Here is a 13,620-nt window from a genome sequence, read left to right on the forward strand (position 1 = left end):
CATTGATCGCCAGGGTTGATTCGGCTGATCTGGCTGGCTTGGCGGGTGTCCCCTTCCTCCCTCACCGCTCCATGTGTGTCCCTCCCGAAGCTGCGCCCTCGGTCGAAGAGGACGACCATCCCCGATAGAGGAGGACCGGTCTTCGGTCAAGGGTATACGAGTAGCTGTACTCCCCTGCTAGAACCTCCAAACAAGCTCTAAAATGTACAGTTCAGTGGTTTTGAATTAACAGGGTTGTGCAACCATTACCACCATCTAATTTTAGAAAATTTTCATTCTCCCTTCCCAAAATCCCATAGCAGTCACTCCTCTTCTCCCAACCCATGCCCTTGTCCCTAACAACCATTACTCTACTTTCTGTCTCTATGGATTTGCCTATTCTGGAATTTTATCTCAATGGAATCATGCAATATGTGGACTTTTGTGTCTCTTTTAGCATAATTTAGCATAGTGTTTTCAAGGTTCATCCATGTTTTAGCATGTATTAGTACTTCATCCCTTCTTTAAAAATTGAGGTATAGTTGATTTATAATATTATATAAGTTTCAGGTGTACAATACAGTAATTCACAATTTTTAAAGGTTATACTCAATTTATATTTATTGTAAAAATTGGCTATATTCCTCGTGCTGTACAATATATTGTTATAGCTTATTTATTTTAAAAAAACTTTTTATTTTGTATTGGTGTATAGCCAATCAACAATGTTATGATAGTTTTGGTGGTTGGCAAAGCGACTCAGCCATGGGTGAGAATTTGTGGGGAGAACCCCCAAATTCCCCTCCCATTTAGACTGCCACATAACATTCAGAATTATTCCCTGTGCTATAGAGTAGGTCCTTGTTGGTTATCCATTTTAACTATTTGTTTACTTATTTTATAGACAGTAGTTCCCCCTACCCCTCTTTTGCCTCTCTCCCCTTCCCTCTCCCCACTGGTAACCACTAATTTGTTTTCTGTAAGTCTGTTTCTGTTTGGTCATACTCATTAGTCTGTTTTATTTTTTACATTCCACATATAAATGATATCGTACAGTATTTGTCTTTCACTGTCTGACTTATTTCACTTAGCATAATACCCTCTAAGTTCATCCATATTGTTTCAAATGGCAAAATTTCGTTTTTTTTATGGATGCACAGTATGCCATCTTGTACATATACCAAATCTTCTTTACCCATTCCTCTGTTAATATTGGCATGCATATATCTTTTTGAAGTAATGTTTTCATTTTCTTTGGATATCTACCTAGGAGTAGAATTGCTGGCTCATATGGCAGTTCTATTTTTAGTTTTTTGTGAGGAAACTCCATACTGCTTTCCACAATGACTGAACCAATTTACATTCCTACCAACAGTGTACTAGGGTTCCCTTTTCTTCACATCCTCATCAACATTTATTATTTGTGGTCTTTTGTTGATAGACATTCTGGCAGATGTGAGGTGATATCTCACTGTGGTTTTGATTTGCATTTCTCTGATGATTAGTAATATTGAGCATCTTTTCATGGGCCTGTTGGCCATCTGTACATCTTTGGGAAAAAGTCTATTCAGGTCTTCTGCCCATCTTAAAAATCAGGTTGTTCTTTTTATATATAGAGACAGAGCTGGATAAGCTGTTTATATATTTTGGAACTCCAATCATTTTTATGGCTGAATAATATTCCTCCATGTGGATATACCACATTTTGTTTACCCATTCATCAACAGATGAACATGTAATTGTTTTCACTTTGGGGCTATTATGAATAATGCTGTTATGAACATTTATGTATAAGTTTTCATATAAACATGATTTCATTTCCCTTGGGTTTATTCCTAGGAGTGGATTCCTGGGTCATACGGTAATCCTATATTTAACAATTTGAGAAACTTCCAAATGGTTTTCCAAAGCAACCACACCATTTTACATTTCCAGCAGTAATGACTGAGAGTTCCAATCGTTCTACATGCTCAACCAACACTAGTCCCTGTCTGTCCTGTTTATTTTAGTTATCATAGTGGATGTGAAGTGGTATATGTATATGTGTGTTTTAAGAAACTGATGTTTATTTTTCAACAGCTTTATTTCCGTTTTCTGTTCAAGAGCCTGTGGAGAACAGCTTAATACTACCCAATGGTTGTTCTTACCAATTCACTGGCCTGAGAATTGGAATCAGTCTTCAGTGGTGGGTTGAGTGCTCCGATCTTTGGCAGAGAATTGCTCAATAGGCGCAGAGAGCACCAACATGCTTTCAGACCAGCCTGTGACCTCAGGTTGAGTAGTAGTAAACTCAGGAACTAGAGCGGTCCATTCAGTCTGAAATTTCTTCTTGGTAACAGCCTTTCCATCAGTGAGCTATTTATTCTTTTCGATTTCTACAGGGTCTCTGTAGAAACAGAGATCAGGCATGATGTCCCATGAGTGCTCATGGAAGATGGTGTCATGCATGCACTGTACTTCCCAGGACAGTATTCACATCAGACCCATGGAGTGGGTTCCCTTGTTGTTGCCTGGGGTGGCAATGTCCACCTGGAGCAGAGGAGAATCTGTGTCACGCGGAGCAATGGCAGGCAGGTTAACATAAGATGCCTCTATGAGAGGCTGGTGGTCAGCTATGGGATCAGTGACCACTGGAAGTTATGGGTCATGGAAGGCTGCCTGGATCTCATTAACAAAAGATTCCAGGAGTGAAGGAGCCAGCCATAGCAGTGGCTCCAGTGGCAGCAGCAAACTTCAGTCCAGCTTGGTGGCCAGTATTCCTGGAGGATGTGACACTGACATCAGCTGGGTTTTCAATGGCATGAGTCACCAGCAGGAACTTCTCTCAGGTTCTCTTCAGATTTATGACGTAGATGTTATCACTGCATTCTGTAGATGTACAGTTCCATTTAGAAGTCAAGGTTGGTGCCACCTAAGTGGGTTCCTGCTGCAAGGAATTTAAGGATATCCTCCTCCTTCATCTGTAAGGTATCAAGGGCTCTGGACATTGTGAAAGTTTCCTTTTACATTAGGAAGGAACACTCACTGTGGTTTTTATCTGCATTCCCCTGATGGCTAATAATGTTGAGTATCTTTTCATGTGCTTAGTGGTCATTTGTATATCTTTGGAGAAGTATCTATTCAAGTCATTTGACCATTTAAAAAAATGGGTTGTCTTTTTGCTGTTGAACTGTAAGAGTTCTTTACTTATTCAGATATATCGTTTGCAAATATTTTCTTTCATTCTCTGTGTTGTCTTTTCTGTGCCAAATGATTTTGCATGCTTTTCCCAAGACCACCCGCTGTGAGGTAGGTGTTACTGAGAGGGAAAAGGAAGTTCAGAGAGATGAAATTTAAATCCAGTTCTGTATGACTGTAAAACTCAAACTTTCTCTTCTATCCCATCCTGCTCAACTAAGATGAATGAAGATATGTTTCTGGCTTTAAGGAGCTTGGTCTGGCAGAGGACATGCAACAAGAACAAAAACAAATGGGCTGTAAAGCAGAGTTCCACAAGTGCCACAAAAGAAGTGTGGAGGAAGTGAGCGCTTCTGGCTGGGGAGATCAGGGCTGGCTTCAATAAGGTGGTGTTTGTCTTGCAGGATGGGTACAGTTTCATTGGACGGAGGTGATGGAGTAAATGGAGATGAGCATTTCCAAAGGAGAGCAGAAAATGAGGGCTGAATGAATGAATGGAGCTTTGAGCCTAAGACTGGTTGTGATAGGGAGTCCCAGGGCTTGTTGAGGTGGGAGATCCTGGGGACTGCCCATGATATGGGCTAGAGAGAGGGCTCCAGAGGTAGGAGGTCCAGGGGTTGGATGGGATAGGAACACTGACACTTGGGATTGGCAGACCCAGGGGATGGGGAGTCTGAGGGATTCCTGGACCTGGGGGCTGCCTGGGATGGAGGTTCCTGGAAGGTCTTAGATGAGGATCTTGGGCCTGGTGGACCCGAGGACGTTGGAACGGACTGGGATGGAGGGCTTCTTTAGGCTGCATTAAGCGAGGACCCTGGGACCGGTGAAATGGAGAGATCTCCGGCTAGCCCTTGGGGCCCTTGGGGCGGGTCCGGCTTCGGGCGCCTGCGGCTGCTGCAGGTGGGCCGCGCGGGGGCGGGCCGGGCGCGCGGGGTGGGGGCAGGGGCGAGGGGCGGGCCGGCGGCCGGGGCGGTCCCGCGCGGCCGCGCTGCGCAGTGACTCCGCAGCGGGCGGAGCGCCGCGGGCCGCGTCCTCTGAAGCCGTGGCGGCAGCGACGGCGGCGGCGGCGGCGGCGGCAGCCTCAGCTCCTGCTCCCCGTGCCGCCGGCCCCAGCGCTGTCTCCCGGGCCCCCCCGGGCCCCCGGGCCCTCGAGCCCGGTGCGCGCCCTCGCGTCCCGCCGGCCCCCTCCCCCGGCTGGGCCCGGGGGAGGGTGGCGCCGTGAGCGAGCTGGGATCGGGCTTTCCTGCCCCTTCCCCTGCCCCTGGGCTGCCAGGATGGAGGCGGGGTCGGGTCCCCCGGGCGGCCCGGGATCCGAGAGCCCCAACCGGGCTGTGGAGTACCTGCTGGAGCTGAACAACATTATCGAGAGCCAGCAGCAGCTGCTGGAGACCCAGCGTCGGCGCATCGAGGAGCTGGAGGGGCAGCTGGACCAGCTCACCCAGGAGAACCGCGATCTGAGGGAGGAGAGCCAGCTGCACCGCGGGGAGCTGCACCGGGACCCCCACGGCGCGCGGGACAGCCCGAGCCGCGAGAGCCAGTACCAGAACCTGCGCGAGACCCAGTTCCACCACCGCGAGCTGCGGGAGAGCCAGTTCCACCAGGCGGCCCGGGACGTGGGCTACCCGAACCGGGACGGCGCCTACCAGAACCGGGAGGCTGTGTATCGGGACAAGGAGCGGGACGCCTCCTACCCACTCCAGGACACTGCTGCCTACTCTGCCCGTGAGCGCGACGTGGCCCCGTGCCACCTGCACCACGAGAACCCAGCCCTGGGTCGCGAGCGCGGCGGGAGGGAGGCTGGGCCGGCGCACCCGGGCCGCGAGAAGGAAGCCGGCTACTCGGCGGCGGTGGGCGTGGGGCCCCGGCCGCCGCGGGAGCGGGGCCAGCTGAGCCGCGGCGCGTCCAGGAGCTCCAGCCCCGGGGCCGGCGGCGGCCACAGCACCAGTACCAGCACCAGCCCAGCCACGACCCTCCAGAGAAAGTAAGGAACGCGTGCTTGTCTTCCCCGGTTCTTCCCCGCTAGTGCCCTCTTCAACTTGAACAGCTAGTAAAGTAAGAAGCCAGTGCCTGATTCCGTGTCCTCCTCCTGTCCCAACCTGTCGGGAGGAGCCGGGCGCCCCCTCAGGCAGCCGATACCCCTTCTCTAGCTTCCGCAGAGTGGGTTGACCCGATGAGTGCAGGCATCTCTTCTTCCTCAAAACCGTGGCCAGTGAGAGCTTGGAGCAGTCGTCACCCCATCCACTTCTTCACCCCCCTCCCTGTATCCTTGCCAGAGGATGGCTTTTCATTGCTTTCGTTATTCTATTTGGATGTGCCGGTTGGGATATTTATTGTCTGTCACGATGGCAGCTCAGAGCCGCAGGGGAACGAAAGCCCTCCCCCCGCACCCCCGGCCGCTACTCCCCCCACCATTCGGGTCTCCTCTGCAGGTCCTGAGCGCAGGCCTGATCTTTTCTCCTCTGGCAGCCTCAGCTCCATCCTTTCCCAGAGAGGCAGGTGGGGACCAGAATGGCAGCTGGAGGCTGAGGCGTCCCTCTGAGGGGGAACTGCAGCACATCCTGGCCGGGGGAGCAAAGATGGAGGCCCGGCCCTTGGCTAGTTCCTCAAAGACCACCCCCTCTCCACCCTCAAGAAAAACACCGCCCAATTAAAGAGCATACCAGCAAGGGAAGTCTACAGATCTTCCCTCTTGTTGGATCAGTGCCAGTGTCTGTGCTGGGGTCTGTGTGTCTGCTTATTTGGGACACCTTGGCAACATCTCTTGGGTTGGTGGGGCATGGGCTGGGTCCACTTCTCCATGCAGATACCGTGGTGAGCTGGTTGGGATAAATGTCAGGCTGAGGGGACCAAGGGTGTGCAGGCTCACAGGGCTGCCTTAAATGCTCCCTGATTTCTCTTCTGCTGGTCTGGAAAGAATACTGAACTGGGAGTTAGGAAACCCAGGTTCCCCTTCCAGCTCTGTTGCAGATTGGCTTTGTGACCTTGACTGAGTCCCTTCCTCTCTTAGGGCATCAGTTCCCCCATATCTTTATAAAAGGCAGGATCTGCCTTGAATGCTCTTGAATGGCCCCTCCAGCTTAGATTTGATAGTTCTGTGACTAAACCAGCCACCACTACAGACCAAGTCTGAAGTCCTCTAGCAAATGGACAGCTTTCCTCCTCCTCTCACGGCTCAGCTGGTCCTACCATGTGCCACAACCAGCGGAGTGTCTCTTGGAGGCTGGGCTGGGGGTGGGGAAGCCTTCTGCCTCAGGAAATCTGCCGGGAGACAGCTCTCTGCAACTCCCCCGTGGTGAGGCAGCAGGCTGGGGTGCTGGGTTGAGATGGCTGGGCCCCAGGAGCAGCAGCTGCAGCTCAAGGACTCGGCTGGGCTTCACTGCAGTGCACCCTCAGCTGAGGTTTGGTGTGGGCTGCCCCAGAGGGAGATGGGCTCTTCTGCCTGGGGGAGGGGGTGGGGGGGCTGCTTGGAGCCCTTTCCAGGAGAACTGACTGTGCAGCTTGGGGCCCCACACTGGAGGGAGGGGCCAGGTCAACCAAGCAAGACCCTTTCAGGAGAGGACCATGGTAGGGTGAAGGCAAAGGGGGACTAGATGGGCACTGTGGTCCTCGAGCCTGGCTGCGGAAGACTTCCAGAGTGGTCAAGCCTGTGACAGAGGAAGAAGCCTCGTTATGTGTGCTCCAGGTAGCAGAACCGGGAGCAATGGGAAAATTGGGGATAAATCAGGAAGAACTTTCCAACCTGGTCTGGTGATGCAGTGGACTGCCTCAAGGGGATCGGGAAGGGCTAGAGAAAACATAATTCCTGAACTGGTGGAAAGCCCTATGAAATGGCCAAGGCTTTCCAAAATTCTAGGATTCAGTTCCCCTCCTATACTCCACCCTGCAGATGTGGGTTTGGAAGCCTGTTTGCTCTTGAGCTCTCGGTTTCTGCCATCTGGGCAGGCTTGCCTCTCGGTCCTTCCTCTGTGCAGCCTCCAGGCTGTTCGTCGGATTTCACATTTTGTGAAACACATTTGTGTTTGTTGCTTCACATTTCCTAATGGATTAATAAGGGGATTTTAGATTGGTACTTCAAATTTCTCCTAACCATAAATATTTGCACATCCGTTATTACCTCTTTCGGCCCTCGCAACAGACTCTGTGCAGTGAGCACCAGCAACTCCATTTTAGAGATGGGGAAACTGAGGCTCCAGAAAACGAAGGGACCTTGCTCAAGGTTACACTGCCAGTTCTTAATAGAGCTAGGGCTATAACCCGAGTCCACCTGTCTCCAAGGCCTGTTATTTTTCCACTGGAGCTTTCTGGAGCCTCAGGACCTGACCAGGTCACAAACTGGAAGAGGCCAAGAGAGCCTGAGGCCTCTGGAGGATTCGAGCAGGGGGAGATGACTCTGGAATGAGTGGTGAGAGGGGGAGTTGATGGGGGAGGGCAGAAGGCCTTGACTCCCTCCTTTCCATTCTCCCTCCCTCTCTCAGCCAGGTGGCAGGAGGGCCTGTTGATGCAGTAGCCATTGTGGTCGCCACAGCTGCTGCAAGCTCCTCCCCTGCCAGGCCTGCTCTGGGTTTGTAAGGAGTGGGTGAGAGGCTGCTGCTGGAAGCCGGGGCAGGCAGGGTGGGAGTTGAGCAGCAGAGGCTGCAGCACTGGAGGATGCTAGGTAGAGCTGGTACAAGCGGGGCGCTCCTGGTCCCCCGGCTCCCTCTGGTGGAGAAAGAGGGGAGGGAGGGGGGCCTGGGCCCAGCATGGAAGGGCCCCTCACCCAGGGGCATATTCAGTCCTCCTGGCTACCCTGTATGTCTGTCTTCACAACCCACGTTTTCCAGCCCAAGAAACTGAGGGCTCAGAGAAGTGAAGCAACACTCCAGAGGTCACAGAGCCATGAGACAGACTCCCAAGCCTGGGAACTTGCCCTCTACTGCAGTTGATGGCAGCTGTTATGTCCACCCCGACCCATGTCATCACCCCGGATCCCCACAGCCTCCCGCACTGCCTCTTCTGGACAGGTTCCCAGATGCCAGTCTGCCTTCTGCTGTGCTCTGGGTGTGGCCTTCCTAGTGCAGCATAGCGCATGATAAGGCCCGACCTCCTTCTGGCCTCTGGGCCTTTGGATGTGAAGTCTTTGCTTGCTTTTGTTTGTTTGTTTGTTTAGCAGCTGCTGATATCCACCACTCTCAGGTCCTTCCCCCTGGAATTGCCACCCTTTCCCCCACCCCTCACCCATCACGATTAGAGAAGATCTCTGTTTTTGTTGTCGATCGTGGCCTGGGCCCCCTTGCCATCCTGGTGCCTGGAATGATTTACAGCTGTGCTGGGGGCCACTGCTGAGTCCTCCACGCTGAAGAGAGCTGCATTTCCCACTCTTTTTGCCTGGGCCGAGCTCTGGCTTTGCCGTAGGCAGTGGTGGGCTGAAGCCTGTTTGGTGGTAACTCTCTATCTCCTGCCCCCCCACCCTGCCCACCCAGCAAGCTGGCTTGCACTAGGGGACAGCAGTCAGCAGGCCTAGCCTGCTGTTCTTGTCAGCCAGGGCAGTGCTGGTCTAGGCACTGCTGTGGCATCTCTTGCATGCAGTGGACTGACAGTGTGCTCCCCGCAGGGGCTGTGGATGCTGGGGCAGGGAGGGAGCCCAGGGAGGGGCCCTAGGAAAGTCTGTCTCCTTTGGGGTCTTGGGCGCTTTTCCCAGGGTAGGGGTCCTCTCCTTTTTCTCAGGAGGGAATACCATTTCTCTCCCCGCCACTGTGTTGGGAGCATTATAGTTGTGTGGGAGGCAATGATAATGTCGAATTGAATGAGAATTAGAGGAATCTTGCTTCTCTGTCTAGATCTGGGGCAAGAATGGGGCTGTTGTCATCCACAAACATTTCTTGGCTGTGTGCAGAGAGCAGGAGGGGCCTCCAGGCTGAGCAGACACCACACTCTCTGTTCTTGAGATCCCCCCACCCCTTCCCCTGGCCAGAGACACAGGGGACCACACCTGACCCATCATAGTGCCGGTGCTTAGGACAAAATGAGTAGCACAGGCAGTGAGGAGTGGAGGCCGGGACCCGGGGCAGGGGGAGCTTTGAAGAGAGTGGGTATCACCTGGCGTTGGGTGGATGGGTAAGGGGAAGAAGACCAAATCCATCCAGGCTTGCTCTCTGCTACTCGTTCATCTGTCCCACCTCTGCTTCCCATGGCCTCTGAATTTTCTGAGAGCACAGAAGAGGCCTGGAGAAGGGGCCACACATGTGCTGAGGGAGCCTGAATTCTGTGTGCCAGGCACCACCCTATGTGGTTTTATGTAACAGTAGCCAACATTGTTTTAACCTGCATTTACTGTGTGCCAAGTGCCAAGTTCGTTCCAAGTGCGTTCCATATATTAATTCATTCAATCACCGCACGAATCCCTTGATGTATTATTGACAGATACTGTTATTAAGTCCACTTCACAGATGAGGAAATTGAGGCCCAGAAAGGTTGGATAACTTCCCCAAGGTCACTCAGTGCATAAACGGCAGAACTAAGAAGGAGCTAGGAGTCCAGGTGGCTGGACTCCAGAGCCCATCCACAGCATTCTCACCCACCATTCCGTGCTGCTGCTTATCTCATTCACAGAGTCTGTGCCAGGTGGGTGTTCATGTTATCCTCATTTTTCAGACAGGAAAATGGGAGATCAGAGAGGTACGGTGACCTGCCCAAGGTTACACAACTGCATGAGGCCCAGAACTATCTGGCTACTGAGCCTTTGGTCTACCATTGCCTCCTGCAGGTGGGCGTGAAGATGGTTTAACACGTTCTGGGTGTAGCTCTGGGCTTCTACCCGCAGAGCTCCTGGGACCACTGCTTCAGTCAAGCTCCCTCTCCTGGTAGCCTCTTGGATTTTGACCACAGACTCCTAATCGATGCCCTCCTGCTCTTGTTCCCTTGGGCCCCTGATGAGGTACAGCCAGACCAAGCTTTCTGTGGGGCTCCAGCAGTTTCCTGCTGTACTGGCCTGTAGGAGAAGGTTTCAGACAGCTCTGCCTGCCATGCATGGACCCTTTAGGAGATTACCTTTTTCCTCTCATCTTTTTATAGACCCCCTCACACAGACTGAGTTACAGCCAGCCTGGCCTGTGTGTCCCGTTGTCAGTGCGCTCAGCCCCCTGAGAGCCTCTGAGTCTTTATTATTATTTTGGCCACACCCACGGCATGCAGGAGCTTAGTTCTCCAACCAGAGATAGAACCTGAGACTCCCCTGCATTGGAAGTGCAGAGTCTTAACCACTGGATCACCAGGGAAGTCCAAGCCTCTGGGTCTTTGCTCACGCTGTTCCTTCTCCCGGGCTGTTCCATTCAGTGCTCAGGCTGCACTCCACTGCTGTCACCTCTCCCATGTTTGTTCACTGATCTATCCCCGACCCTTGGAATGAGCACTTTATCCCTCTTTATACATTTATTTGTTTATATCTTGTGTCATCTCTACTAGCTTGAGGGCCCCTTCAGATTGAGATTTCATAGATGTTTATCACACGCATGTTGTGTCAGTCCCTCTGCTAGGTGCTGTGGGTGTAACTGCAGGAGCCAGAAGCTTGGAAATGCATGGCGGACCATATAGTAGTTGCTCAGTAAATGCTGAGCAGACAAATGAATGTCAGGTTAAGTCCTGGGACACTAACAGCCAGGGGCGGCTAAGGTGTTCTTCCTTTCAGGACTCCTGTGTAGAGAGATGACTCAACTCCAGAGTTCTCTTGGCTTCTGCGTGGCTTTTTCCTCCCTGGAGCTGTTTGGCCTCTGCCCTCTGTGTTCTTCCCACTTACCAATCTCCCAGTTCATAGGATGTCAGGGTAGCGGAGTCAGATGAGGCTTTAGAGACATTTAAGCCAATCTGCTCACAATTACCTGTCCTTCCCACACCATGGTCATGTCATACCATGATCTTCTCCCTCAGTGCGAGACCTTCTGTCCTGAAAGGAGCAAAGAGGCCTGCATAGGACTGTGTACCATCTGCCTCATCCAGTGGGAAGTTACTTATTTAGCCATCAAATCTTTATTTTGCTCTGACCCTGGGCTGGGCACAGTGTCTTGGAGTCAGAATAAGACAGCCCTTCTAGCTCATTCTCTGCTATGTTCCCTGGCAGAAGAATCAACACTGGTCTCAGGGAAGAATGGTGAGTAACTGACTTATTCCTCTTTTGCAGTAAGCCATTTAGGGCGAAATCATTTGCTAGTTACCCTCACTTCCTTGTAGTATTGGGTCTCTCTCCAGGCATCCATGTTGAAAAGCACTCATGCAAGGATGCCCGTTTTATTGTTTGTTTTTAGGTGTTTTTTTTTTCTTTTTGCCACGCAGTGTGGAATGTAGGATGTTAGTTCCCTGACCAGTGGTTGAACCCGTGCCCCCTGCATTGGGAAAACAGAGTCTTAGACACTGGACCGTCAGGGAAGTCCCAGGAGGCCTGTTCTTAAGCACTTAGGAGCTGAAGTTCCCTGGGACCTTTGAATTTAGAAAATGTGGTGTTATGGGAATGAGGACTTCACGTGACTTAAGGAAAGTCACTTAACTTTCAGAGCCTTCTTTTTCTCAAGTAGTAAACGGGGACAAAACTGTATTTTCTGATGGGTGAGATTCCCATTGCCCCTGGCCTCCTACCCCACAAAAATGTATCAGAAAGTTTCCTGACTGTCTACCACATTCAGCAAGGTCCTCATCAGGATGGAAAACAGGAATAAGGATGGAAAATAATATGTGAGCCTGCCCTGCCCTCTAGAGGTGAAGTGTTGCAAACAAAACGACCCAGCAAAGATTGTCTCATCACATCCTTTTCAAAACAAAGATGACCACCCAGGGCTACACGACAGATCAGGATGATTCCTTTAACATTTTAGAGGGAAATTTATCACAATCATCACCTGATATGTACCATTTCACTAATGTCAAATGTATTTGTAGCTGTGATATGTATGTGTGTGTGTGTGTATATTTATATATTTTAAGTGATAATAAGACTGCATATCTGGACGAGGCTTGTGATTTCCTGATGGATTCCAGATGCAGTTTAGTGCATTAACCTGAAGAAAACCTATATTTTCCTCTATAGAACCACTTTAAAAATATTGTCATTATATCTGTGCTAAAAAAAGTACATAATTTCTTCCTTCCCTCAAATTTCTTTATAAAACTGGGAGGCATCTCTCACAACTGTACACCTGCTATGCTAGGCAATTCATAAATGACCCATTTTGGGATTGTTGTGAGACTTCAGTGAGATGACAGATACAGAAATGTTCAGCAGAGTGTGTGTTTACTCAGCCAGAGGCATTTTTATTATTAATAATAATAACTTTGTGAAATTCTGTGCCATGGAAAGGCATGGGGAGAGGCCATGAGGGAGCTCACCACATTTCTGAGAGAGAGAGGGCCGTCCAGTGAATATTGTACACCAGGGATATGCCACAGCTTGTGCTGTTGCAGGTAAGGGAATTCCGTCATGGATAGTATACTCTTCTTGGCTTCAGGGAGCTCACAGTCGGGTGGAAAAGACAAATGTAATGTGGGTCCTGTGTGCTATGCCAGGGGGGAACACAGGAGGCCATGGGTGCCCAAAGGAGGGACGTCTACCCAGACTGATGGGGAGGGATTCCTGATGGGTTTTCTGAGGCTTGGAGGGTGAGCAGGGGTTACCTGGGTGAAGCAGGATGGCATCTCGGTCGGTGGGAATTGGGAGCCAAAGGGTGGTTAAGGCAGAGGGCCAGCAGGGTGTATGGAGCTGGGGAGGGGAGCACATTTACCAGGTCAAGATATTTACCAGGTCAGGACAACTTACACCACAAACCGGGAAGATCCAGAGAAGAGTCTGATGACTTGGCTGGCCCAGATCAGGAGGACATGAGTAGCGGCATGAAGAGATTTATTCTGTTAGGACTTGGGAACCAACATGGAGTTCTAAGCTGAGGGAATAGGTGTGTATTCCAGAGTATGGGGTGGCTGTTGAGAGCCGTGTTTTGGAGAGATCTCTGCTAGATCTCTGCACTTTGAGAGGTAGACTAGAGGGCATTCAGTAATGAGGCCGCTGTGACAGGCTAGATGAGAGGTGACAAGGCCTGAGCTTGGGTGGTAGGAGTAGAGATAATCTACTAGGGGAGAAAGACAGTGACAGCACATTGATAAATGCTGTGACATAGCAGAGTTTAAGCCATTCGTGACCAGCAGGGTTTTAATAATATCAGAATCACTCAGCTCAGGCTGTTCATTTTACAGATGATAAGACTGAGGCTGACAGAGAGAGAAAGGATTTAATAGGAGGCCACTCCATGTGTGTGAGCAGAAGAGCTCTGATTTGAAATGCCACTCTAGTGTTAATGCCAGTGTTTAAAGCATCATTCCTTAAATGTGCTATTTTCTGCCTTGAAATCCCATGAAGGTGGTAGGGATCATTATCTTTGTCCCGCAGATGAGAAAGCTGGGCCTCCAGGAGGCTGGGTGATTTGTTCGGAGAGGAAGCAATAAAGA

The 13,620-nt window shown here is 50.9% G+C and overlaps 1 protein-coding gene and 1 pseudogene across 2 annotated transcripts in view; one reads left to right on the forward strand and one right to left on the reverse strand.

Annotated features, from left to right (window-relative positions):
* Positions 1-2,151: 2,151 nt before the first annotated feature.
* LOC129534802 (small ribosomal subunit protein uS2 pseudogene) lies at positions 2,152-2,966 on the reverse strand (annotated as a pseudogene).
* A 1,224-nt stretch (positions 2,967-4,190) lies between these two features.
* The window catches only part of IQSEC2 (IQ motif and Sec7 domain ArfGEF 2), a 76,349-nt gene continuing 66,919 nt past the window's right edge, over positions 4,191-13,620 (forward strand). For both annotated transcript variants that reach the window (XM_088833531.1, XM_055438626.2), the window contains exon 1: positions 4,191-5,137. In XM_088833531.1, coding sequence (XP_088689657.1) covers positions 4,431-5,137 — 707 coding nt within the window. In that variant the 5' untranslated portion in view covers positions 4,191-4,430. The remainder of the gene's footprint in view (positions 5,138-13,620) is intronic.

Source organism: Moschus berezovskii, chromosome X (assembly GCF_049115385.1).
Source record: "Moschus berezovskii isolate FMDL1 chromosome X, NW_MosBer_1.0, whole genome shotgun sequence".
Taxonomy (NCBI): Eukaryota; Metazoa; Chordata; class Mammalia; order Artiodactyla; family Moschidae; genus Moschus; species Moschus berezovskii.